General features: G+C 44.8%; 1 protein-coding gene across 1 annotated transcript in view; it reads right to left on the reverse strand.

Moving 5' to 3' along the window:
* Nucleotides 1-23,707, reverse strand: part of LOC144772734 (serine/threonine-protein kinase Nek3-like) — a 263,235-nt gene that overhangs the window by 72,377 nt on the left and 167,151 nt on the right. Inside the window, exons 7-8 of the mRNA XM_078657269.1 lie at nucleotides 22,460-22,546; nucleotides 13,340-13,394 (exon numbers count right to left, since the gene is read on the reverse strand). Coding sequence (XP_078513395.1) covers nucleotides 13,340-13,394; nucleotides 22,460-22,546 — 142 coding nt within the window. The remainder of the gene's footprint in view (nucleotides 1-13,339; nucleotides 13,395-22,459; nucleotides 22,547-23,707) is intronic.

Below are 23,707 nucleotides of genomic sequence, written 5' to 3' on the forward strand. Positions count from 1 at the left end.
AGCTCCACTCTGAATCTGCACTCTGAAGCTCCACTCTGCACTCTGAAGCTCCACTCTGAATCTGCACTCTGAAGCTCCACTCTGCACTCTGAAGCTCCACTCTGCACTCTGAAGCTCCACTCTGAATCTGCACTCTGAAGCTCCACTCTGCACTCTGAAGCTCCACTCTGCACTCTGAAGCTCCACTCTGAATCTGCACTCTGAAGCTCCACTCTGCACTCTGAAGCTCCACTCTGAATCTGCACTCTGATGCTCCACTATGAATCTGCACTCTGAAGCTCCACTCTGCACTCTGAATCTGCACTCTGCAGCTCCACTCTGAATCTGCAGCTCCACTCTGCACTCTGAAGCTCCACTCTGAATCTCCACTCTGAATCTGCACTCTGAATCTCCACTCTGAATCTGCACTCTGAAGCTCCACTCTGAAGCTCCACTCTGAAGCTCCACTCTGAAGCTCCACTCTGAAGCTCCACTCTGAAGCTCCACTCTGAAGCTCCACTCTGAAGCTCCACTCTGAATCTGCACTCTGAAGCTCCACTCTGAATCTGCACTCTGAATCTGCACTCTGAAGCTCCACTCTGAATCTGCACTCTGAAGCTCCACTCTGAATCTGCACTCTGAAGCTCCACTCTGAATCTGCACTCTGAAGCTCCACTCTGCACTCTGAAGCTCCACTCTGAATCTGCACTCTGAAGCTCCACTCTGAAGCTCCACTCTGAATCTGCACTCTGAAGCTCCACTCTGAAGCTCCACTCTGAAGCTCCACTCTGAAGCTCCACTCTGAAGCTCCACTCTGAAGCTCCACTCTGAAGCTCCACTCTGCACTCTGAAGCTCCACTCTGCACTCTGAAGCTCCACTCTGCACTCTGAAGCTCCACTCTGCACTCTGAAGCTGCACTCTGAAGCTCCACTCTGCACTCTGAAGCTCCACTCTGAAGCTCCACTCTGAAGCTCCACTCTGAAGCTCCACTCTGAAGCTCCACTCTGAAGCTCCACTCTGAAGCTCCACTCTGCACTCTGAATCTGCACTCTGAAGCTCCACTCTGCACTCTGAAGCTCCACTCTGCACTCTGAAGCTCCACTCTGAATCTGCACTCTGAAGCTCCACTCTGCACTCTGAAGCTCCACTCTGCACTCTGAAGCTCCACTCTGAATCTGCACTCTGAATCTGCACTCTGAAGCTCCACTCTGCACTCTGAAGCTCCACTCTGCACTCTGAAGCTCCACTCTGAATCTGCACTCTGAATCTGCACTCTGAAGCTCCACTCTGAATCTGCACTCTGAAGCTCCACTCTGAATCTGCACTCTGAAGCTCCACTCTGAAGCTCCACTCTGAAGCTCCACTCTGATGCTCCACTCTGATGCTCCACTCTGAAGCTCCACTCTGAAGCTCCACTCTGAAGCTCCACTCTGAAGCTCCACTCTGAAGCTCCACTCTGAAGCTCCACTCTGCACTCTGAAGCTCCACTCTGCACTCTGAAGCTCCACTCTGCACTCTGAAGCTCCACTCTGAAGCTCCACTCTGCACTCTGAAGCTCCACTCTGAATCTGCACTCTGAAGCTCCACTCTGAATCTGCACTCTGAAGCTCCACTCTGCACTCTGAAGCTCCACTCTGCACTCTGAAGCTCCACTCTGAATCTGCACTCTGAAGCTCCACTCTGCACTCTGAAGCTCCACTCTGAATCTGCACTCTGAAGCTCCACTCTGCACTCTGAATCTGCACTCTGAAGCTCCACTCTGCACTCTGAATCTGCACTCTGAAGCTCCACTCTGCACTCTGAATCTGCACTCTGAAGCTCCACTCTGCACTCTGAAGCTCCACTCTGAATCTGCACTCTGATGCTCCACTCTGCACTCTGAAGCTCCACTCTGCACTCTGAATCTGCACTCTGCAGCTCCACTCTGCACTCTGAAGCTCCACTCTGAATCTCCACTCTGAAGCTCCACTCTGAATCTGCACTCTGAAGCTCCACTCTGAATCTGCACTCTGAAGCTCCACTCTGAATCTGCACTCTGAAGCTCCACTCTGAAGCTCCACTCTGAATCTGCACTCTGAAGCTCCACTCTGCACTCTGAAGCTCCACTCTGCACTCTGAAGCTCCACTCTGAAGCTCCACTCTGAAGCTCCACTCTGAAGCTCCACTCTGAAGCTCCACTCTGAAGCTCCACTCTGAAGCTCCACTCTGAAGCTCCACTCTGAAGCTCCACTCTGAAGCTCCACTCTGCACTCTGAAGCTCCACTCTGAAGCTCCACGCTGCACTCTGAAGCTGCACTCTGAAGCTCCACTCTGAAGCTCCACTCTGAAGCTCCACTCTGAAGCTCCACTCTGAAGCTCCACTCTGAAGCTCCACTCTGAAGCTCCACTCTGAAGCTCCACTCTGCACTCTGAATCTGCACTCTGAAGCTCCACTCTGCACTCTGAAGCTCCACTCTGCACTCTGAAGCTCCACTCTGCACTCTGAAGCTCCACTCTGAATCTGCACTCTGAAGCTCCACTCTGCACTCTGAAGCTCCACTCTGCACTCTGAAGCTCCACTCTGAAGCTCCACTCTGAAGCTCCACTCTGAAGCTCCACTCTGAAGCTCCACTCTGAAGCTCCACTCTGAAGCTCCACTCTGAAGCTCCACTCTGAAGCTCCACTCTGCACTCTGAAGCTCCACTCTGAAGCTCCACTCTGCACTCTGAAGCTCCACTCTGCACTCTGAAGCTCCACTCTGAAGCTCCACTCTGCACTCTGAAGCTCCACTCTGAATCTGCACTCTGAAGCTCCACTCTGCACTCTGAAGCTCCACTCTGAATCTGCACTCTGAAGCTCCACTCTGCACTCTGAAGCTCCACTCTGAATCTGCACTCTGAAGCTCCACTCTGCACTCTGAAGCTCCACTCTGCACTCTGAAGCTCCACTCTGAATCTGCACTCTGATGCTCCACTCTGAATCTGCACTCTGAAGCTCCACTCTGCACTCTGAATCTGCACTCTGCAGCTCCACTCTGAATCTGCACTCTGAAGCTCCACTCTGAAGCTCCACTCTGAAGCTCCACTCTGAAGCTCCACTCTGAAGCTCCACTCTGAAGCTCCACTCTGAAGCTCCACTCTGCACTCTGAATCTGCACTCTGAAGCTCCACTCTGCACTCTGAAGCTCCACTCTGCACTCTGAAGCTCCACTCTGCACTCTGAAGCTCCACTCTGAATCTGCACTCTGAAGCTCCACTCTGCACTCTGAAGCTCCACTCTGCACTCTGAAGCTCCACTCTGAATCTGCACTCTGAATCTGCACTCTGAATCTGCACTCTGAAGCTCCACTCTGAAGCTCCACTCTGAAGCTCCACTCTGAAGCTCCACTCTGCACTCTGAATCTGCACTCTGAAGCTCCACTCTGCACTCTGAAGCTCCACTCTGAATCTGCACTCTGAAGCTCCACTCTGCACTCTGAAGCTCCACTCTGAAGCTCCACTCTGAAGCTCCACTCTGCACTCTGAATCTGCACTCTGAAGCTCCACTCTGCACTCTGAAGCTCCACTCTGAATCTGCACTCTGAAGCTCCACTCTGCACTCTGAAGCTCCACTCTGAATCTGCACTCTGAAGCTCCACTCTGCACTCTGAAGCTCCACTCTGAATCTGCACTCTGATGCTCCACTCTGCACTCTGAATCTGCACTCTGAAGCTCCACTCTGCACTCTGAATCTGCACTCTGCAGCTCCACTCTGAATCTGCAGCTCCACTCTGAATCTGCAGCTCCACTCTGAATCTGCAGCTCCACTCTGCACTCTGAAGCTCCACTCTGAATCTCCACTCTGAATCTGCACTCTGAAGCTCCACTCTGAATCTGCACTCTGAAGCTCCACTCTGAATCTGCACTCTGAAGCTCCACTCTGAATCTGCACTCTGAAGCTCCACTCTGAATCTGCACTCTGAAGCTCCACTCTGCACTCTGAAGCTCCACTCTGCACTCTGAAGCTCCACTCTGAATCTGCACTCTGAAGCTCCACTCTGCACTCTGAAGCTCCACTCTGAATCTGCACTCTGAATCTGCACTCTGAATCTGCACTCTGAAGCTGCACTCTGAAGCTGCACTCTGAATCTGCACTCTGAAGCTCCACTCTGAAGCTCCACTCTGAAGCTCCACTCTGAAGCTCCACTCTGAAGCTCCACTCTGAAGCTCCACTCTGATGCTCCACTCTGATGCTCCACTCTGCACTCTGAAGCTCCACTCTGAAGCTCCACTCTGCACTCTGAAGCTCCACTCTGCACTCTGAAGCTCCACTCTGAAGCTCCACTCTGCACTCTGAAGCTCCACTCTGAATCTGCACTCTGAAGCTCCACTCTGCACTCTGAAGCTCCACTCTGAATCTGCACTCTGAAGCTCCACTCTGCACTCTGAAGCTCCACTCTGAAGCTCCACTCTGAAGCTGCACTCTGAAGCTCCACTCTGAAGCTCCACTCTGAAGCTCCACTCTGAAGCTCCACTCTGAAGCTCCACTCTCCACTCTGAAGCTCCACTCTGAAGCTCCACTCTGAAGCTCCACTCTGAAGCTCCACTCTGAAGCTCCACTCTGAAGCTCCACTCTGAAGCTCCACTCTGCACTCTGAAGCTCCACTGAAGCTACACACCGCGCAGGGCAGCTCTGGATGCTGATGCGAGAGGCCAGCTGGGAGGCGCGCTGCTCGTCTTCCTGCTCGTGCTGACTCGGAGAGAAAACTTGTTTTCATTGGGAGAGCGGCCTTCAAAGACCCGGTCACTGCGCCTCTCCGAGTGTTTAGCTTGGGATAAAATGGGCGCAGTGTTGTGGTGATGACAGTAGAGCAAGGGAGGTGCCGGCAATGCCGGACCAGAATCGGGGGCGTTCCCGGCGTCGCGTGACGTCGGCAAAAGCCAAAGAATGTCGGGAACGCCCCCGTGTCTGGTCCGGCATTGACGGACAGGCCCCTCGTCCAATGGCAAGGCTCCATTTACGGAGCCAGCCAATGAATGAGGAGGGCCGACCCAAAGCACACTACAATTCTCATCAGGTTTTCGCCTGCGCGAAAAAGATGCGCAGAGCGCATCTTTTTGGCGAGGCAAAACCTAAAATAGGGTACTCTCATCCAACTCTAACAGGGCTACTGCTTTCCTAAAATTTTTTAATAGAGAGGAAAAATCATTAAGATTGCCCAGTAACTCCTTTTTAATAAGTTCTCTTAGGGTACCAGGTTTTCCTCTGGCCAAGCAGGCTACCCATCTTACCAGGGCCACCAGTCCCTGTGTCCAACAACTTCGGAGTCCGAATTCTAATCTACATGAGGAAGTAGAACATGCATTACTAAGCGATGTGATTTTCCGAAGTACCCGTCCTTCCACTTTTTGAAGGAATCCCCAATGTTTCATCTCCACTAATTCAATTCCATATAAGAGAGTAGCTGGCACTTTTGCTTTAAAAACTTCCAAAAGGAGTGAGAAATGTCTCTTCCCAGTGGCATTATATAACGAACATAACCCCATACCATGGGTCAATGCTTTGCGAGAGTTATGTTCGATATGGGGAATCTCACTAAGATTCGCTGATATTATTTTGCCTAAAAAAGGGTAAGTTTTAACCACGTCGAGTTTTTGCCCCCCAATAAACCACTTATAGTTGCTAGACCTACATTTTCTCTTACCAAAGATACACATGATTTTACTTTTTGATGTATTAATTTTCATATGGTGTGCTACAGCAAATTCGTTCAATGCAAGCAGACGGTTAGATAAACCCTTCGGGGTCAAATCCAAAACAAGAATATCGTCTGCATACATTAGGATAGATATAGCAGACCCTCCAATTTTCGGTGCCACTCCCTCACAAGATGAAATAAAAGTTGGGAGGTCGGCCATATATAAAGAAAACAATATAGGCGCCAGTATACACCCTTGTTTAAGGCCATTCTGGGAGGGGATGGATGAAGTGAGACCCTCTTCGCCGCCTTGTAGCACCTTACACCATGTGTTCATATGCAGAGACCTAACCAATGCAAGTAAGTATCCTGGCATGCCCAATGCCGCCAATTTTCTCCACAGCGATGGGCGGTCCACTTTGTCAAACGCCGTGGAGAAATCAATAAATGCGGCATATAAGCCACCATCACGGATGCATACATACTTGTCAGTGATCACCTGCAATAATGTCAGGTTATCTAGCGTTCCATGCTCTTCACGGAAACCAGTTTGTTCCATTGGTAAAATCTTATTAGTTTCTGCCCATTCCATGATTAACATTAATATACATTTGGCGAAAATTTTTCCTATGGCATCTAATAGAGCTATTAGACGATAATTAGATGGCAGCTCCCGATCCCCCTTTTTAAATATAGGAATTAATATACTACCCCTCCAGGATTCGGGGACAGTTCTTGTTAAAAAGCAAGCCCGAAATATAGGGAGAAGAATCCTACTCCAAGTAGCGATATCCTGCTTAATTATTGACATGGGGAGTTCGTCTGGACCCATGGCTCCGGTAGAGCGCATACTCGTTATCGCGGTAACTACTGTTTTTTCAGTAGGGAGAATGATTTTTTGCATACCATTTAAATCCAACATACCTATATCCTCCAGTACTTCATTTGGAGCATATAATGCAGTTACAAATACTGTCCAGACTTCTTCGCGAATGGCTATAGGACGGGGAGTTACTATGGTACCACAGCCTTTCCTTATTATGGTCCAAAATTCTCTAGATCGATTAAAGGTTATAGCCTCCCTCAAACTAATCCAGAGAGAATCTTCTTTTTCTCTTTTCAATTTGAGTCTCAATCTAACTCTCCTACGTTTTAACAATGCTAGTTGACACTCATTTTCCTCAGATCTATTAAGATATTGTTTCCTGATCAGTGCATTTATCTCCCTATTCAGGAAAAGTAGAGGACTAGGAGAAAAATGAGGTCTTTTAGGGTTTCCCTTTTTCTTGGCAAACCCAATAACTTTTTTAATAAGGTTTTCGAGTTGTAAGAATTCTGTACCCTCCCACTGGTCGAGTTCTAGTAAAGTTTGGGCAAGGAGGTTTTGTACATCCTTCATGGTAGTGGGGCCCCAAAAACATCTACCCGACCTTCGATCAATGGAAAGATCTCTATGCTTTAAGGACCAAGAATTAGTTTCAGGAAGGGTTAGTGAGAGAGTTAAATTAATTATTTTATGATCACTCAGTAAAGAATGAGTGATCGCCATATCCCTAATCAGATGGAACGACTCATAGTCCGTAATGGCGTAGTCCAAAATAGACTCACCCCTGTATGATCCATGTGTATAATGGGCAGGACTATCAGAGGGCATTCTACCATTAATAATAAGCCCTTCTAAGAGGCTAAGTTCCTCCAAAAGAATCTTACCTCTTTTATTAGTTTTTATTCTAGTAGGCCAAGCCATTTGAGGTATATTATATACTTCTTCCTTAAATTTATTTCTGAACCTAACTAAAGTAAAGTTGGATAATTTACTATTTAAATCACCAACCAACAGTATATAGGGGGGATGTTCAGCCTCCAATAGCTTTGTAACATAAGAAAACATTCGCTTCATAACTGGATTAAAACATTCCTCGGGAGGGATGTATACATTTAAAATAACAAACGAGGACCGCGTGCCTACATTGCCTAAGTTACTAATAGTTATGGATTGAAAGAGATTGCTAGAGTCTGAGTAGTGTGTATATTGCCATTGTAGAGAGGTGGATAAAAGACAAGCAATTCCACCTTTCGCATGGCCTTTTTTTGAAGGTTTTGCTGAAGCCTCCAGGACGAAAAACTCTTTCCCTACATAGGGGAGATTTTTACACCACGTCTCCTGGAGACATATTACATCAACGTTTAAAGAAGATAAAAAGTCAAATTTCTCAGGGGAATTAAACATACCAGCAGCGTTCCAAGAGACAATTTTTAAATTATTGTTAAAGATGTTGGAAAAGTCGTGGGTTACTCGCGGAATTAGTAGATAAAACCCCGGGCAACCAATTCCACATCTGATTGTCTTCTATTAGAGGGACATCTGTATTATCAGGCAATGGCAGGACCTGAGATACCATTCTTTTGCCCATTGAGACCCAGATTTTTAGATCTTTATTACCGGAGTAATGATCATCCTGTGTAAATACTGGCTTAACAATACTATCTCCAGAGGCAATAGATAGGGCCTTCTTATAATAAGGTAATACGTCAATTCCTCTACATTGGAAAAATTCCGCCTGTTGAAGAACAAGATTAGTAATTATTTTTGAATAAAAAGTTACTCTTGTTCGTTGTCCAATAATTGATTTTATCGGAAGAACTAAATCGATATCATTTGATAAAATCAATTTTAGACTATCAATCTCTTTAAAACAATTAAGCAACCAAGACCTATTCATTTTTACATCCTGATCGAACAATGGAAGAAAATCCAGTGTTAATGTATCCACACATGTCGTAGCGCATTTTACAGGTTGAATATTCAAGCCACTAGCTGTATCAGGCTGGGGCCGGAAAATAGATGCCGTTGGATTTAATACTTTTACCACTTGCGGAGGAACTCCCGTAGCATCAACCAGCACAGATAGGGGTTCCGGCGCTTTTAGCACATGACATGGAATTACCTCCTTTGTACAACCCCCATCCATATTACCCTCCAATGCTTTATTAAATGCATCTTCCGCTACCTTATTGTTGGTAATATTCAGCAGTGGGTTATCCCCATTTCCTAACTCCTCTCGCGCTTCAGGGCTTATGTTTTTTTGGAAAATGATTTGCCTTGGTCTTTTTTTCTTATATTTACGTAATAACTTCCTATTTTTCCCTTTTGATTTTTCTTTTCTAATTTTAGTCTGTGCCGGCAATCCATCCGGGCCCTTTTTTTCCTGAGTAAAGATGGGAAAAAGGTCATTTTCGACCGTTTGCACCATCTCTGCCAAGCTATCTTCCTTGACAATGGGCTTTAAGAGTTTGCTCTGTCCAGAGACAGATAAAGTAGGGCTCTTAAGAGGTATATGGATGTCTGCCTTTACAGAAAATTTCAAAGGGGTATTACCCTGCAAGGGATTGATACAATTTGACACATTTTGAACTACAGGTTCAGTAGGGGGTAATGTAACATTAGCAGCCTTTTTAGACAACATTTCCTTCAATATCTCAGACACAGATGACAAAATACAATCAGAACTCACAGCAAATTTACCAAGGAGTAACAGTATAGAAGACAATATTTGTTCAAGAGCTATCAGAGATTCAGAAATTGGTTTCTCATTTTTTGGATAGCTAGATTGAACAAAAGAACAAATCCCCGATAAATTAAATTGAGGAGACTTCAAATCACTATGCGTTAATAAATCATCTTGGGATTTGATTGAAGGGGTGCTGCTATATAAAAGCATTCCGGATGGAGTTGCTCTAATTGGAGTTTTACTATCCCCAACCTGGGCCAAAAGTTTCTTATCCATGTATCGACCACAAAGTTCAAGATCAATACAAGTGGAGATAGATGTAGCAGCCAAGTCTTCCTCCTCCTTGTCTCTTTCGCTGAGAGTATTATGATCATGAACTAGAGGATTTAATTCATTCATTTGAGAAAGAGAAGATTTATTTATTTCAATCAGTACGTCAGTGTTTAAATCCATTTCCACGTTGGTTTGTGAATGCGAGTGAGGTGATAAAGCAGCCTTTAAGATTATTGGGTCTTTTGCGAGTTTATTTCCGGATTTTTCCCAAATATGTTCCAGCTGCATCTGACCTTTTACTAGCGCACTATTTTCAGACTTTTTCCTCAAGCGTGCGGGTTCAGATATCACATCTACTTTGTCCCTTAAAACTTTCCCAGAACGTAGTTTCTTTGTAGACATAATACTACTAGATAAACCAGACCTTACGCCTGATAGGCAATCGCAGATATCAACACAAACAGTTTATAAAATATAAATACTGGAAGAAGCCGATAAGTTCACAATAGCGGATATCCAAGTTACAGTCTGTTAAATACAGATCATCCGTGTGTTTTAGTTCAAAAATTTGCTGCAATGAACACCAGCGAAGTTGTGCAAGAGAAAAAATATGAAATAAAAAAAGAAAATACCAGGGCCCAGCCCGGCCTACCTCGGCCACTGAGGGCCACAGAGGGCCCGCCCTTTGCCCGGGCTTAGCCCGGCGTCGCCCGCGCGCGTCCCGCGATGCGCGCGCCTACTCCTCAATTATCGCCAGGTGAGGTGGGCGTGTCAGGGCGGTGCTCCAGGGCCAAGAGATTTGTGGTTCCTGAAGTCCTGTTTTCAATCACAGTCCGCCAGACAGCAATGCGAGTGTTTCCCGCGGAGCGGGAAACGCGAGCTGTGATGCTGCAGGCGCTGCACTGGAGTAGAGGTTACACCACAACTGAATAGCGCTTCCAAGAAAAAACGCTAATTATCCTTTTCCTCAAATAAGGGCTCTGCCAGCACACACAGCGGAACGGTGCTTGCACAACAGCGGTTTCAGCAGCAATCACCTTGGACCAGCGCGCCTACTCCTCAATTATTGCCAGGTGAGGTGGGCGTGTCAGGGCGGTGCTCCAGGGCCAAGAGATTTGTGGTTCCTGAAGTCCTGTTTTCAATCACAGTCCGCCAGACAGCAATGCGAGTGTTTCCCGCGGAGCGGGAAACGCGAGCTGTGATGCTGCAGGCGCTGCACTGGAGTAGAGGTTACACCACAACTGAATAGCGCTTCCAAGAAAAAACGCTAATTATCCTTTTCCTCAAATAAGGGCTCTGCCAGCACACACAGCGGAACGGTGCTTGCACAACAGCGGTTTCAGCAGCAATCACCTTGGACCAGCGCGCCTACTCCTCAATTATCGCCAGGTGAGGTGGGCGTGTCAGGGCGGTGCTCCAGGGCCAAGAGATTTGTGGTTCCTGAAGTCCTGTTTTCAATCACAGTCCGCCAGACAGCAATGCGAGTGTTTCCCGCGGAGCGGGAAACGCGAGCTGTGATGCTGCAGGCGCTGCACTGGAGTAAAGGTTACACCACAACTGAATAGCGCTTCCAAGAAAAAACGCTAATTATCCTTTTCCTCAAATAAGGGCTCTGCCAGCACACACAGCGGAACGGTGCTTGCACAACAGCGGTTTCAGCAGCAATCACCTTGGACCAGCGCGCCTACTCCTCAATTATCGCCAGGTGAGGTGGGCGTGTCAGGGCGGAGCTCCAGGGCCAAGAGATTTGTGGTTCCTGAAGTCCTGTTTTCAATCACAGTCCGCCAGACAGCAATGCGAGTGTTTCCCGCGGAGCGGGAAACGCGAGCTGTGATGCTGCAGGCGCTGCACTGGAGTAGAGGTTACACCACAACTGAATAGCGCTTCCAAGAAAAAACGCTAATTATCCTTTTCCTCAAATAAGGGCTCTGCCAGCACACACAGCGGAACGGTGCTTGCACAACAGCGGTTTCAGCAGCAATCACCTTGGACCAGCGCGCCTACTCCTCAATTATCGCTAGGTGAGGTGGGCGTGTCAGGGCGGAGCTCCAGGGCCAAGAGATTTGTGGTTCCTGAAGTCCTGTTTTCAATCACAGTCCGCCAGACAGCAATGCGAGTGTTTCCCGCGGAGCGGGAAACGCGAGCTGTGATGCTGCAGGCGCTGCACTGGAGTAGAGGTTACACCACAACTGAATAGCGCTTCCAAGAAAAAACGCTAATTATCCTTTTCCTCAAATAAGGGCTCTGCCAGCACACACAGCGGAACGGTGCTTGCACAACAGCGGTTTCAGCAGCAACTTGTCGTATTTTTCGTAAGAGATTGTCATGTGCTTAGCCCTCTGACCTCATAAAGAGTTCAGAGGTGTTTTTATTAATAAATATACTGTTTATTTTCATAACAACCTGTGTGGTGTCCTTTCATCTGGTATTCAAGGGGTTATATTGTGGTAAAACAGCTGGCTTCACATGCCAAAGAGTTTAGCCTAAGACTGCTTTGTCCATGCTACCATTAGGATAGCTGGTCTATAAGGTTGACTTACAACCAATCACCATAAGGGTTGTTTGGACTGATACAAGGTGGTCACTAGAACTAGTGAGCATCATATATCAGGCCAACTTCTCACAGGCTGCACTACCTTTAAAGCCCTCAATGGACTAGGTCCTTCCTATCTCTCTAACAAACTAGCGATGTACACCCCTTCACGTCCGCTTAGATCAGGCTCTAAACTTTTATTATGCACCCCTAGAATTAAAAAGGCGCGCAGCGGAGGCAAAGCTTTCTCTTACCTTGCCCCGGCCTTCTGGAATGAGCTACCTCTCCAGCTTCGTAACTGTCAGAACCTTTCCCAGTTCAAGAAGCTTCTGAAAACTCACCTTTTCTGAAGCTCTTTGCTCTAGCAGTAATCTTCCGTCCTAAGCGCAGAGATACCCCCTGGGGTGATTCAGCGCTATACAAATTAATAAACTTCAAACTTTAACTAGCTGACTGGTCCAGTCCAGCCTGCCAACACAGACGTGTTTCTGACCCCCTTAGGAGGTGAGAGCCCCTCTCTCAGAGGTCAAGAACAATGCCCCCTCTTCCAGGTGTTTACACCCCCTACAAACTGGATAGCTAGCAATTAGCACATCAAAGCCTTTGATATGCAACCCTGGCATCACTCAGACCGGGGAGAAGCCCCCCCTTGCCCTAAGGCCCATTTGGCACCAGGCAGAAATTTGTATACGAAATAGGCATGCAGCACCCCCAGGTCAGTCACACCTGTAAGGTAAGCTGCCGGAGGTGCCCCACACTAGGAAATTTCTGCCATCTTGGGGAGAATTTAGGAAACTGGAAAAGGTTTATGTTCTCTTACCACAGAAAGTGATCATATGGGTTGCATAGTGACCCCAAGGGTAGGACCAAAATCCTGGTTAATAGTTTGAATGAGAAGTAGTAACAGAGCTTTAATGGGAAAGCAGCACCAGCCCTGTTGGCCTTGCTATACAAGTAGACTCAAAGAGAACTTTCAAAATAGACACCCGGACCAAAATAGAGACAGACCGGCTGAAATGGAGAATTTTGGGAGGTTGGGGGGGGGGGGGGGGGGGGAAATCGGCACACCTATTACTGACGCTCTACTGAAATATTTGTTTTTAATATATAATTTGCTTTATTATTGGTTTTATTAATGATTTATTCATGTGTATTGCTCTATTTTTATTGCAGCTGTTTATAATATGAAAGGGTTTTAGATTGTTATGATTTAAAGTAATTGTGCAATAAATAAATCTAAAATCTTCAAAATAACACTTTTCAAACAAATCTTTCTGTAAAAGGGTGTATTTCAGATTCAATGCAAGCCCGAGGCAGTTTCCTTCTGAGATCCCTCATTCAAGATAAATCCATAAATAAATGCATGATTACTTTAAATTACTTACTGGGTGTTTTAAAGTGCACAGTTCATATAAAACACATCCCAGCGACCAGATATCACTGCGGGGTTAAAAAGAAATACACAAAGATTAGGTATTTAATAGTGAGAGCCCAAGGTTAATACATAATAAAAAGACTATAGTTTGAAAGTCACAGGATTGCCTGGCTCATCAGCGGTTAGTGGAGTGATCGCACACAGTGGGCATTTCTGACATGATTTACCTTGGACTTATTCTTTCTGAAATGTCGTAATCTGAAGATTGTAATTTACAAGTGTGCCAGTGTCGAGCTATGCAGAATATCTAATAATGTGCAAGTCACATGACTTGAAAAATCTTCACCTACCTTTGACTGTCTATACCCAACGATATATTCCACACTCCAATCTACCTTCTACACTTACCTGTACATCTGCACTTACCTGAACTACTATATCTTCATCAACCTCTATATCTACACCTAACTCTTCCTAATTCCCTAACCCTCTTTATACCTGTTACCCGTTGCTAATTAATATCATGTTGGTATTCTTGAAAGGATTATGTTACTTACCCAGTAAGCATCTGTTCTTGGCATGTAGAGCTGTAGATTCACATGCTTTGCATACTTCTGCCATCTAGTGCTGGGTCTGGATTTTGCAAGTAGTGTTTCTTCGCAGAAGTCTTTCTAGTCACGAGGTAAGGTGACTCCTCCTTTCGGCGATAGTGCGCATGGGTATCAACTCTATTGTTAGATTGTTTTCCCACAAGAGGGTGAGAATGGAGTAAGTGAGTGTAGTAAAGAGATGTCCATGCATATATAATGTAAATAAGGAGAACTGCAACAACTACAGGTGAACGAGGAGGTGGGAGGGCGCATGCGAGTCTACAGCTCTACATGCCAAGAACAGATGCTTACTGGGTAAGGTACATAATCCATTTGAGGGATGTGTGCTGTAGGTAACCATGCTTTGCATAGACTAGCAGTATTCTCCCAAAGCGGAGGCTAACCAGTAGATGTTGCAGTTGTCTGAAAAAGTACTGATTGCCCTACATTGGCTTGTTGGCGTGCTAATACATCCACACAATAGTGTTTGGTAAATGTGTGTGGTGTACACCATGTTGCTGCTTTACAGATGTCAGCTATAGGAATGTTACCTAAAAAGGCCATAGATGCCCCTATTTTGCAAGTGGATGCGTTCTAGGAAGTCTAGATAAAGTTATATTAGCTTTTGTATAACAAGTTTGAATGCATTTAACAATCCATCTTGAAATGCCAGATTTAGAGATAGGATTTCCCTTGTGAGGTGGTGCAAATGCGACAAACAGTTGCTTAGTTTTGTGAAAATATTATTCCCTTTCGATATAGTACAATAATGCTCTTCTGACATAGTGTGTGAAGAGCTCGTTCTGCTACAGAATCAGGTTGAGTGAAGAACACAGTGTCTGCTTTTCATCTTAACCAATCAGCTAAGTTACCTACTTTACGGATGAATTTTGGGTTGGTGCGAAGAACTACCCTATCTTTATGCAGCTGAAAGAAGGGTTGTTCTAAGGTTAACGCCTGAAGCTCACCGACTCTCCTTAAAGAAGTGATTGCAATGAGGAAGGCAACCTTCCATGAAAGGAACTGTTAAGGACAATTGTGTAATGGTTCAAAAGGTGGACCCATGAGTCTTGTAAGTACAATGTTGAGATTCCATACTGGTGCCCGAGGTATTCTGGGTGGTATTACTCTTTTTAAGCCTTCCATAAAGGCTTTGATCACAGGGAATATGAACAAAGATAAATGCTGTCTGTTACATTCTAGACCTACAGCAATCTAATTTAGCTTACACATCTGTTCGATTGCACCTTGCAGCAGTGGCTGCATATCTGAAAAACAAACACTGTTTTGAACAGAAGCATCCTGAGGATTATTCTTGTCAGTATTACAAAACATAAATTGTTTCCATTTTGCTCAAAACAAGCTCTGGTAGTGGGCTTTTTTGCTTCTTTTAGAATAGTCATACAGTTTGGTGGCTAATGTAAGTACCCAAACTCTAGGACTTCAGGAGCCAAATTGCTAAGTTGAGCTCCTTGTGGTTTGGGTGTCTGATTCCTCCATGGTTCTGAGTGAGAATGTTGGAATTGAGGTGAAGCTTTTGATGTGGAACTACTGAGAGTTCCAGAATTGGGGTGTACCATGGTTGACGGGCCCATGTGGGAACTATCAAAATCAGTGTGAGAGCTGTTTGCCTGAGCTTTTGAACCAGAAACAGAAGGAGTAGAAGAGGCAAAAAAGCATAGGCAATTATCTTTGACCAATTGATCCATAGGGCATCGCCTCCAGGTTCCCACACACTCGCTCCGAAGGCAAAGTTTGGGCATTTTCCATTGTCCTCTGTGGTGAACAGATCTATTTGTGGGCATCCCCATTTTTGAAAGTATGGAAGGAGAACTTGGGGATGACGTCCCCACTTGTGTACTTGCTGTCTCCTTCTGCTGAGGAGATAGGCAATTTGATTGTTGACACCTGAAACGTTTTCTGCCAGAAGATGCATTTTGTGATGAATTGCCCAGCTCTAGATGGTCTGAGAAAGGTGTGACAGCTGAAGAGAGTGTGTTCCCCCTTGTTTTTGTATATAGTACATAGCTGTCATGTTGTCTGTGCGAACTAGGACAACTTTGCCTATGAGATAAGACTGAAAAAGCTTTGAGTGCTAGAAATACTGCTAGAATCTCTAGATAGTTGATTTGGAGATGTTTGTGCTCGTTGTCCCAGAGACCTGGAATTGTGTAATTGTGGAGATGGGCAACCAACCTGTGACAGATGAGTCTGCTGTTAGCACGATCTGTGGAACAGGGTCGATGAAAGGCCGTCCTTTTGATAAGTTTGTGGATTCCACAACTGCTGAGTGTGATGGGTGTAGCTGTCTACTAACATGAGATCTGTTAATTGACCCTGTGACTGATTCCACTGCCATGCTAAGCATTCTTGTAGAGGACGCATGGGTTGTCTTGTATGAGGCACTATTGCAATGCATGAGGCCATCATTCCTAGCAGTTGCATAAAGGTTTTGGTTGGCAAGGTTTGATTGGCTCGAAACTGTAATAACAGAGTTTGAATATTGCGAATTCTGGCTGTAATGGGAGAGGCTAGAGCCGTGTGAGAGTTAAAAGTCGCTCCCAGATAATATTGTATTAGTAAAGGCTGTAGATGAGACTTTTGCGTGTTGACAGTGAAGCCCAATTGTTGAAGTAGGTTTAGCGTGGTTTGAGTTGAGTTTGTGTTGTAAACACTTTTGGTATGTGCTGGCTTTGATGACCCAGTCGAATAAGAACTGGAAGACGTGAATTAGTTGTCTTCTGAGATGTGCTGTCACTACTGCTAGACATTTGGCAAAAACTCTGGGAGCAGTGGTTACTCCGGATGGGAGTACTTTTAACTGACAGGGTTTGCTTGCTATCAGAAATCTAAGATATTTCCGATGAGCTGGATGGATTGAAATGTGGAAGTATGCGTCTTTTAAGTCTAGTGTTGACATAAAATCACCTTGCTGCAGAAGTGGAAGCACCTGTTGAAGCATTACTATATGGAAATTTCCTGACAGTATGTACTGGTTTAACTGTCTGAGATCCAAAATTGGTCTCAAGGAGCTGTCCTTTTTGGGGATTAGAAAGTAGAGAGAGTAAACCCCTACACCTTGGCACTGTACTGGAACTGGCTCTACGGCTCCCTTTTCCAAGAGAGATTGCACCTCTTGTTCGAGTAACTGTAAGTGGTCTAATGACAGTTTGTGAGTGTGAGGTGGAATATTTGGAGGATTGGTGGTAAGCTCCAGGCAATAACAATGTTGGATAAGATCTATCACCCACCCATTCGTAGGATGTTATCGATTGCCAAATGGGGAGAAACTGTTGAAGTCTTCCCCTGACAAGTGTTTAACCACTTGGCTGCTAAGGGGTTTTCCCCTCCTGTGCTGCAGATTTATGTTTCCCATTATACACGACGAGTTGACCTTGTCATGAGCACAGCTCCAGTATGTCTCATGACGAGTTCACCTTGTCATTAGCATGCAAGTGGTTAATAATAGGGGGGAGATGTGGGCAAGTCATGTTTTTTTGGGAGAAGGGGGGACACGCGCTGAGGAAGCCCTAACCCTACCTTTGGTATTGTTCCCTCTATACCCTCCTCTATAAAAACCTTTAGAGGGAGAGGATTGGTTGTTGCCTTTATAAGAGGAAGCATTCGGGTCTCAGGATGTGGTTTTGGACCCTCCTCTCAGGAACTTCTATTTGATGGGGATTGGAGCACTCCCATGGACTATGCCACTTATGTGCCCTTTTTAATTTTTTATAAAGCCTGATAGACTTCTGGACCAAACAAGTATCGCTTATCAAAAGGGGTGTTTAAAATGGACTGCTGAACCTCAGGTTTAAACCCAGAAATCCTAAGCAATGCATGCCTTCTGAGGAGAATGCTGGTATTTATCTCCCTAGCCGCAGTGTCAGCAGCATCTAGAGCATATCTGATAGTTCAGGAGGACAAACTAATTTCTAACTATTCTAACTCTTGTGCTTTATTTTTGTGTTCGTCTGGGAGATACTGGAGCAATTGCTCCATCTGATCTCAGTGTGCCCTGTCATACCTAGCTGGTAGGCCCTGTGTATTTGCGATGCACCCGTTGTTAGCGGCTTGAGCCATCTGGGGGAGATGCATTACCAGAGATTTGTGAATTCGCTCTTTTTCAAGCATTGGACACTATCAAAGGATAATTACCTCTCAACTCCCTAGTAAACACAGGATCAGATGGAGAAGGTTTATACTTGTTATCAACTCTGAGTTAAAATACGTGCTCGCACAGGGGCTTTGTAGATGTCATCTGCATGCCTCATCATGCCCTTTAGCATAGGGAGTGTTTGACTTGAGCTGTGTGTGGACCCAAGTGTCTCCAATAAAAAGTCTACTTCTAAGCACTCTTTATGTAAGGCCACCCCATGATACTCTGTTGATCTAGCAATTATTTATTGATTAGCCACATAATCATCTGTTGGTGATAGCTTTGCGGGGTAAAGGTCTAGGTCAGTAAACACTGGAGGGTCAATGGTATAATCATTCCATTGATCTACAGGTAAATGAGTATCTTCTTCATCAATATCATCCCTTTCAGGCTGTGTATGTGAAGATCCCCGGTGTGTTATGTGTAAGGGATCTTGAATTGGCAAATGTGGAGAAGATGGTGGAGGGGATTGCAGTGCAATATAAGTAAGGCTGATAGCAATGTCCTTTTTCTTCAGAGGGGTTTTATCTGCACGGTACTCTGAAAGAAGTCCGCATTTGACTGGTGTTTTGACCGAAATATGTCCTGTATCAGGATGGATATAAATCTTTTTCTGTTTAGGATCCACTTTAGCCTTGAGAACACCTAAAATTGGTTTGGGAAGCTCAGAGAGGCTGTCATTTGATTTCGGCCCCAAAATAAATTTACTTTTAGGAGCAGAAGGTTTCAGCTCCGAAGCATGATTTTGTTTTGGTGCGGAGGGTTTCGGCTCCGAACCAGATTTGTACTTGGAACCCGAGTGTTTTGGCTCCGAACCAGATTTGTCCTTGGATCCGGAGGGTTTCGGCTCCGAACTAGATTTCGGCCAACTCGATCCCGAGCCGGAAGGCTTGACGATTTGTTTCGGTGCAGAACCAGAAGGAGGGGCATCGGAAACATTGTCTCGGTGCCAACCTTTGACAGAAGGCAGAGGTGGTGCCGTAGCCTTATGTTTTTTGGAAAAGGTTTTAGGGAGCAAGGGGTCTTCGGTACTCAAGGCACCCTGTCCTGGAGGCACGTCTTCATCGTCTTCCTCTTCATGCTTCGATTCTTCGCCGAAGATATCCGGAGTTTGTTGAATGCTTTGATGTTGCATTTCTCGTCGTCGAGCCTGACGATCACATAGAATTTTCTTCGACCAAAACGACTTACAGGCGTTGCCGTCTTCCTGCTTTTGCTCTGGTGAGAGGCACAAGTTACAAACTTGATGTAGGTCGGTACGAGGGTAATTCGATCGGCACCGAGGACAGAATTGGAATGGAGTTCATTCCATCAGCGGAAGTGCGGACCAACGTGGCTAGGCCCAAGCCCGCCCCCAATGTTTCAGACCGAAGATAGAGTATTTTCTGATCGATTCAATAAGATGAGAACAGGGAAATGCTTACGAGAACAATACCGTCGGGGTAGAGTAGATTGTGCACCGAGGGAAACCTGAAGAAGGGTTTCTAACCAGAGTACAGCAATACACGTCCGGACCCTATGGTGGAAAAAAACAATCTAACTATGGAATCGATGCCCATATGCACCATCACCGAAAGGAGGAGTCACCTCATGACTGGAAAGACTTCTTCGAAGAAAAACAACTTGCAAACATCTGGACCCAACATATAGGGCAAAGCATGTGTATCTACAGCACACATGCCTTGAACAATTTTTTTAAAAGACATTGTTTTCATGTTCAATATTTATCATTATTAGCACCCAAAAGTATATTTTTTCTGATTTCTTGTTTTTGAATTTGTTAATATGGTATTTTGTTATTGTGGTTCCATTTATGTTAACGTAATGTTTGAGGAAATATATGATGGTCATGCTAAAATATTGTGGTAAGGGTTCCAGTTGATCCTCTCAATGCACAAGTGGTTAGAATCCTTATACACCTATGGAAACAAACTAGAGGAGAGGGAGGAAATGTTTGACAACAGCATTTTATGTGTCTGCTTGGAAATAAGGAGGCACATACAGTGGCCCTAGATACATCAAATACTGCCCAATTGCTAAAGGAAAAGTGGCAAAATGTTACTTTTGTTTATGGTGTTATAGAACCTTGCACCAGCTCTGACTGTCACTATTGACACCCTAATCTCTTCAGTTTATCAAAATACCAGATTGTTTAAGTATCTCAGCGGAATTGAAGAAATCACTCCAAAACATAACTGTGCAATGACCTTATCTAGAAGATAACAAGTATGTTATAGGTCCAGGAAAATAGGAGGTATGAGAAGTGTAGAAGGAGGGTTGGAAAGCTTTAACAATCTAGGAAATCGATGAGCTCTAACGAGCTATGGGCGGAATGGGGAGATGGATAAGATACAGTTTCTGCCATTTGAAGCCACATCAGCAGTAATTAGAAGAGTGTTGCCCTAAATCCAAGATAACCCACAGGAGCATAAGATCTTTGATGTGATGAGGAAGCTGAGGCAGAAACATGACTGAGCTGTCCTTAACAACTATATCACAACAAGAGGGACTTGCCTAGGCAGTAAAAATTGCTCAAGTCCATATAACAAAAGGATGGAGAGGAAAGTGATCAAAACCTTTTTAGTGAGATGACAGAGCATTAGTAATGCCTTGTATGATGAGCACAACAAATCCTTGTTTAGGCTTCAGGTGTCCTAGATGTCATACGGCAAAAGCATTATTGATATCTGTTGTATTGAGATGGCCAAAGGTATACCAGGCATATCCAGTGAATCAGAGAACAGTAAGCACTACAGCAAACTGAAGTGCCTGTGAGAATTATATGTCCAACTACGAAATACAAATTCAAAAACATCTAGGACTGGGCAAACTAAGAGCCCAGTAACTGACTGTTGGAAGCACTCCTGAATGTAATGGACTGAACATAAACATGTAATAAGAGACTTGATTACAGAATCCACACCAGAAAAACATCATAGAAATGTAAATAATTATAATAACTTTAATACATGTTTTGGTAGACTTGGGTATCTCTGTGGCATGATGCCATCCTCACCATGGAAGCGGTAAGTACTTTAAGTGGTATCACAAAATTAAGCAAGTACAACATCACATTTGCTGCAAATAGTTGAAACAAATATCACAAGGAAGTGGCCAATGTATCCTTGCATTGCTTCTACAACTGATTAGCGATGTTATGTAAAAACAACTCTTTCATTGATTTGTTACAAGAAGGATTTCTTACATTAGACCAACTCTTCATAATAACAAATGATCCATAGCACCGACATTGCACAACCACCAGCTGCAATACGAAGCAGTCAACACACAGATTAGGGATGAAAAGTTAACAAGTACTTTATTTGTAATTAAAACAATTTCTTAGAGGTGCAGATGGTTACCATAGTTTCTAAAACGTACGTTCATTCCCAGAGAATTTTCTTAAAGTCTTGGGTCAAACGAGTCAGGATGCTACTTCTGAGAGGAATTCACTCCAACTAATGTTCCAAGTCCTTGTTTCGCCTGACATAGGGATTAATGAAGGCACCCAGCCTTCGTAACCTAAAACAAGCTGCCTAAGAAATTCATGCAGCCACAATCCTTTGGCTACCAGGCACACAATCTAACTAAGTGATTAAAACAGCTTCATCGAAATGAGATGGAACAATCAAAATAGATCTTAAAAGACCTAACCAACATGCCCTAATTCCACAAAAGGTAAATATACTGCCAAGGTTGGCAGAGCACGCTGCACACTGTGCTGAAGTAGTCCGTGTGGATTCTATGTTTAATTATTCAACATTCATCCAATAAACAATATTTATGCATAAATCAATCTAATGATATTACACACAGTAATGAATGCACATATAGGAACTCTTATATGTATATCTTCATGAATTAAACCAAATCAACTATCGGTAACCATATGTCTCTGGTTATGTCAAAAAATGTACATTCAAAATGATACATATGACATTGTAATTAACTGATTATACAATTTTCACGTGTTCACAAAACATCACAAAGCATTTTGACGTGCCCGATGCATTTCGGGACCAAAGTGTCCCTTCCTCAGGGGCAATCTGTGAAAGCAAAATACAACATTTCACTAATAGCATATTTGATAATGGACATATACTAATTCTATAGGAACTCTCATATCGCCATGTGCGGGTCAAAGCATGCTGAAAAACCGGTGAAAATAAAATGGTGTAAAAGGTCGTCAAGTGATTAACTCTTCAAAAACAGGTGTAGTGGTGATGTTAATAAAGTGTAAATGTAGATCCTATGAATTAAGTGAAGGATTGGAAACTAATTCCACAAAGACATGGCTGCACCTTATCAGCAGAAGTGGAGTGTAACTGACTTATACATTTTATATTGGCCCATAATAAAATAACACATACCTTTCAGCACATACCTTTTATTGTTGTATGGTGTGTTTTCCCAGATTTCTGGAGGCACGTAGTAAGGTGTTCCAACATATGTACATGCCAATGCTTTTGGACTAATAGGAACAAGAGATGTAAAGAAAATGCCATCACTGCTACTGTCTTCTACAACGTTTTGTGAATAAAAACAACTTGTTTCAAATCCTCAGTAGTTACAAGTACAAAGAAAGAAAAAGAAGCCTGTGTCTGATTTCAAATGTACCTAAAGACTCTGAATCGGAGACGAAATAACTTTATTTGGCATGTGAATTGCCTGCAGAATGAAATTGCACTTTCAGGCTGTTCACGTATAGGAAAGTGTCCCTTTTTGCATGGTTATCACCCACAGACACAGGGCCCTGTACCCCCCTACAAAGTCCATTCTTAGACATTGTAAGTGTAGTAAAGCCATAAAGAGTATATGGTCTGGGAGTTAGTTATTACCAACTCCACAGCTCCATACTGGCTTTACTGAAAACTGGGAAGTTTGGTAGAAAACGTCTCAGCACAGTAAACCCACACTGATGCCAGTGTGGCATTTAATGTAAAATGCACTCAGAGGGCATCTTAGAGATGCCCCACGAAAATCGACCAGCTCTGGTGTGGTTCCTTAATAGCTGCCTGCCATTTGCCACCACCAGACAGGTTTCTGGACCTCTGGGTAGAGAGCCTTCGCTCTCTGGGTCCAGATACAAAGCACATACTGGGCAGAGGTGTCATGCCTCCTCCCCAAGAATGGGCTGGGTCCACAAAACGGGAAGCTTCAAAGGCCTGCAGTATTTGACCGCTTTGCCTGCCTTTCGCTGCCCTCAGCAATGGGCTCCCATCGGTTCTGGCTCCCACTTTGGGCGGGAGAATTGGTGGGAAAACCAAGCTAGGAAGGAAGGTGTGCCCACGTTTGCCTACCCCACGCTTAAGGTGGGGGAGTCAAAGTGAAGCACACATCAGTCCCCTCCATCTTGTAGATGAGGGAACTCCACCAATTAGGAAGAGGCCCATGCACCCTCCCACTGGAGGGTGGCATAATATGGGGTGTACCCTCCTCAAGGTAGGAACCCATTGGTCATGACCTGCACACCCCTTTAACTCCCCTAAACGTAGTATTTAGGGGTGACCCTGAACCTTGCCTCCTCAGATTCAAGGAAGAAAGAAGGACCGAAGAGCCGTGCTGATCCAGGAAGAAGAGGACAACAACTGCCTTGGCCCCACCGCTACCAGCCTGTCCTGTCTACGACCTG

The sequence above is a fragment of the Lissotriton helveticus genome, chromosome 8, assembly GCF_964261635.1.
Source record: "Lissotriton helveticus chromosome 8, aLisHel1.1, whole genome shotgun sequence".
NCBI classification, from domain to species: domain Eukaryota; kingdom Metazoa; phylum Chordata; class Amphibia; order Caudata; family Salamandridae; genus Lissotriton; species Lissotriton helveticus.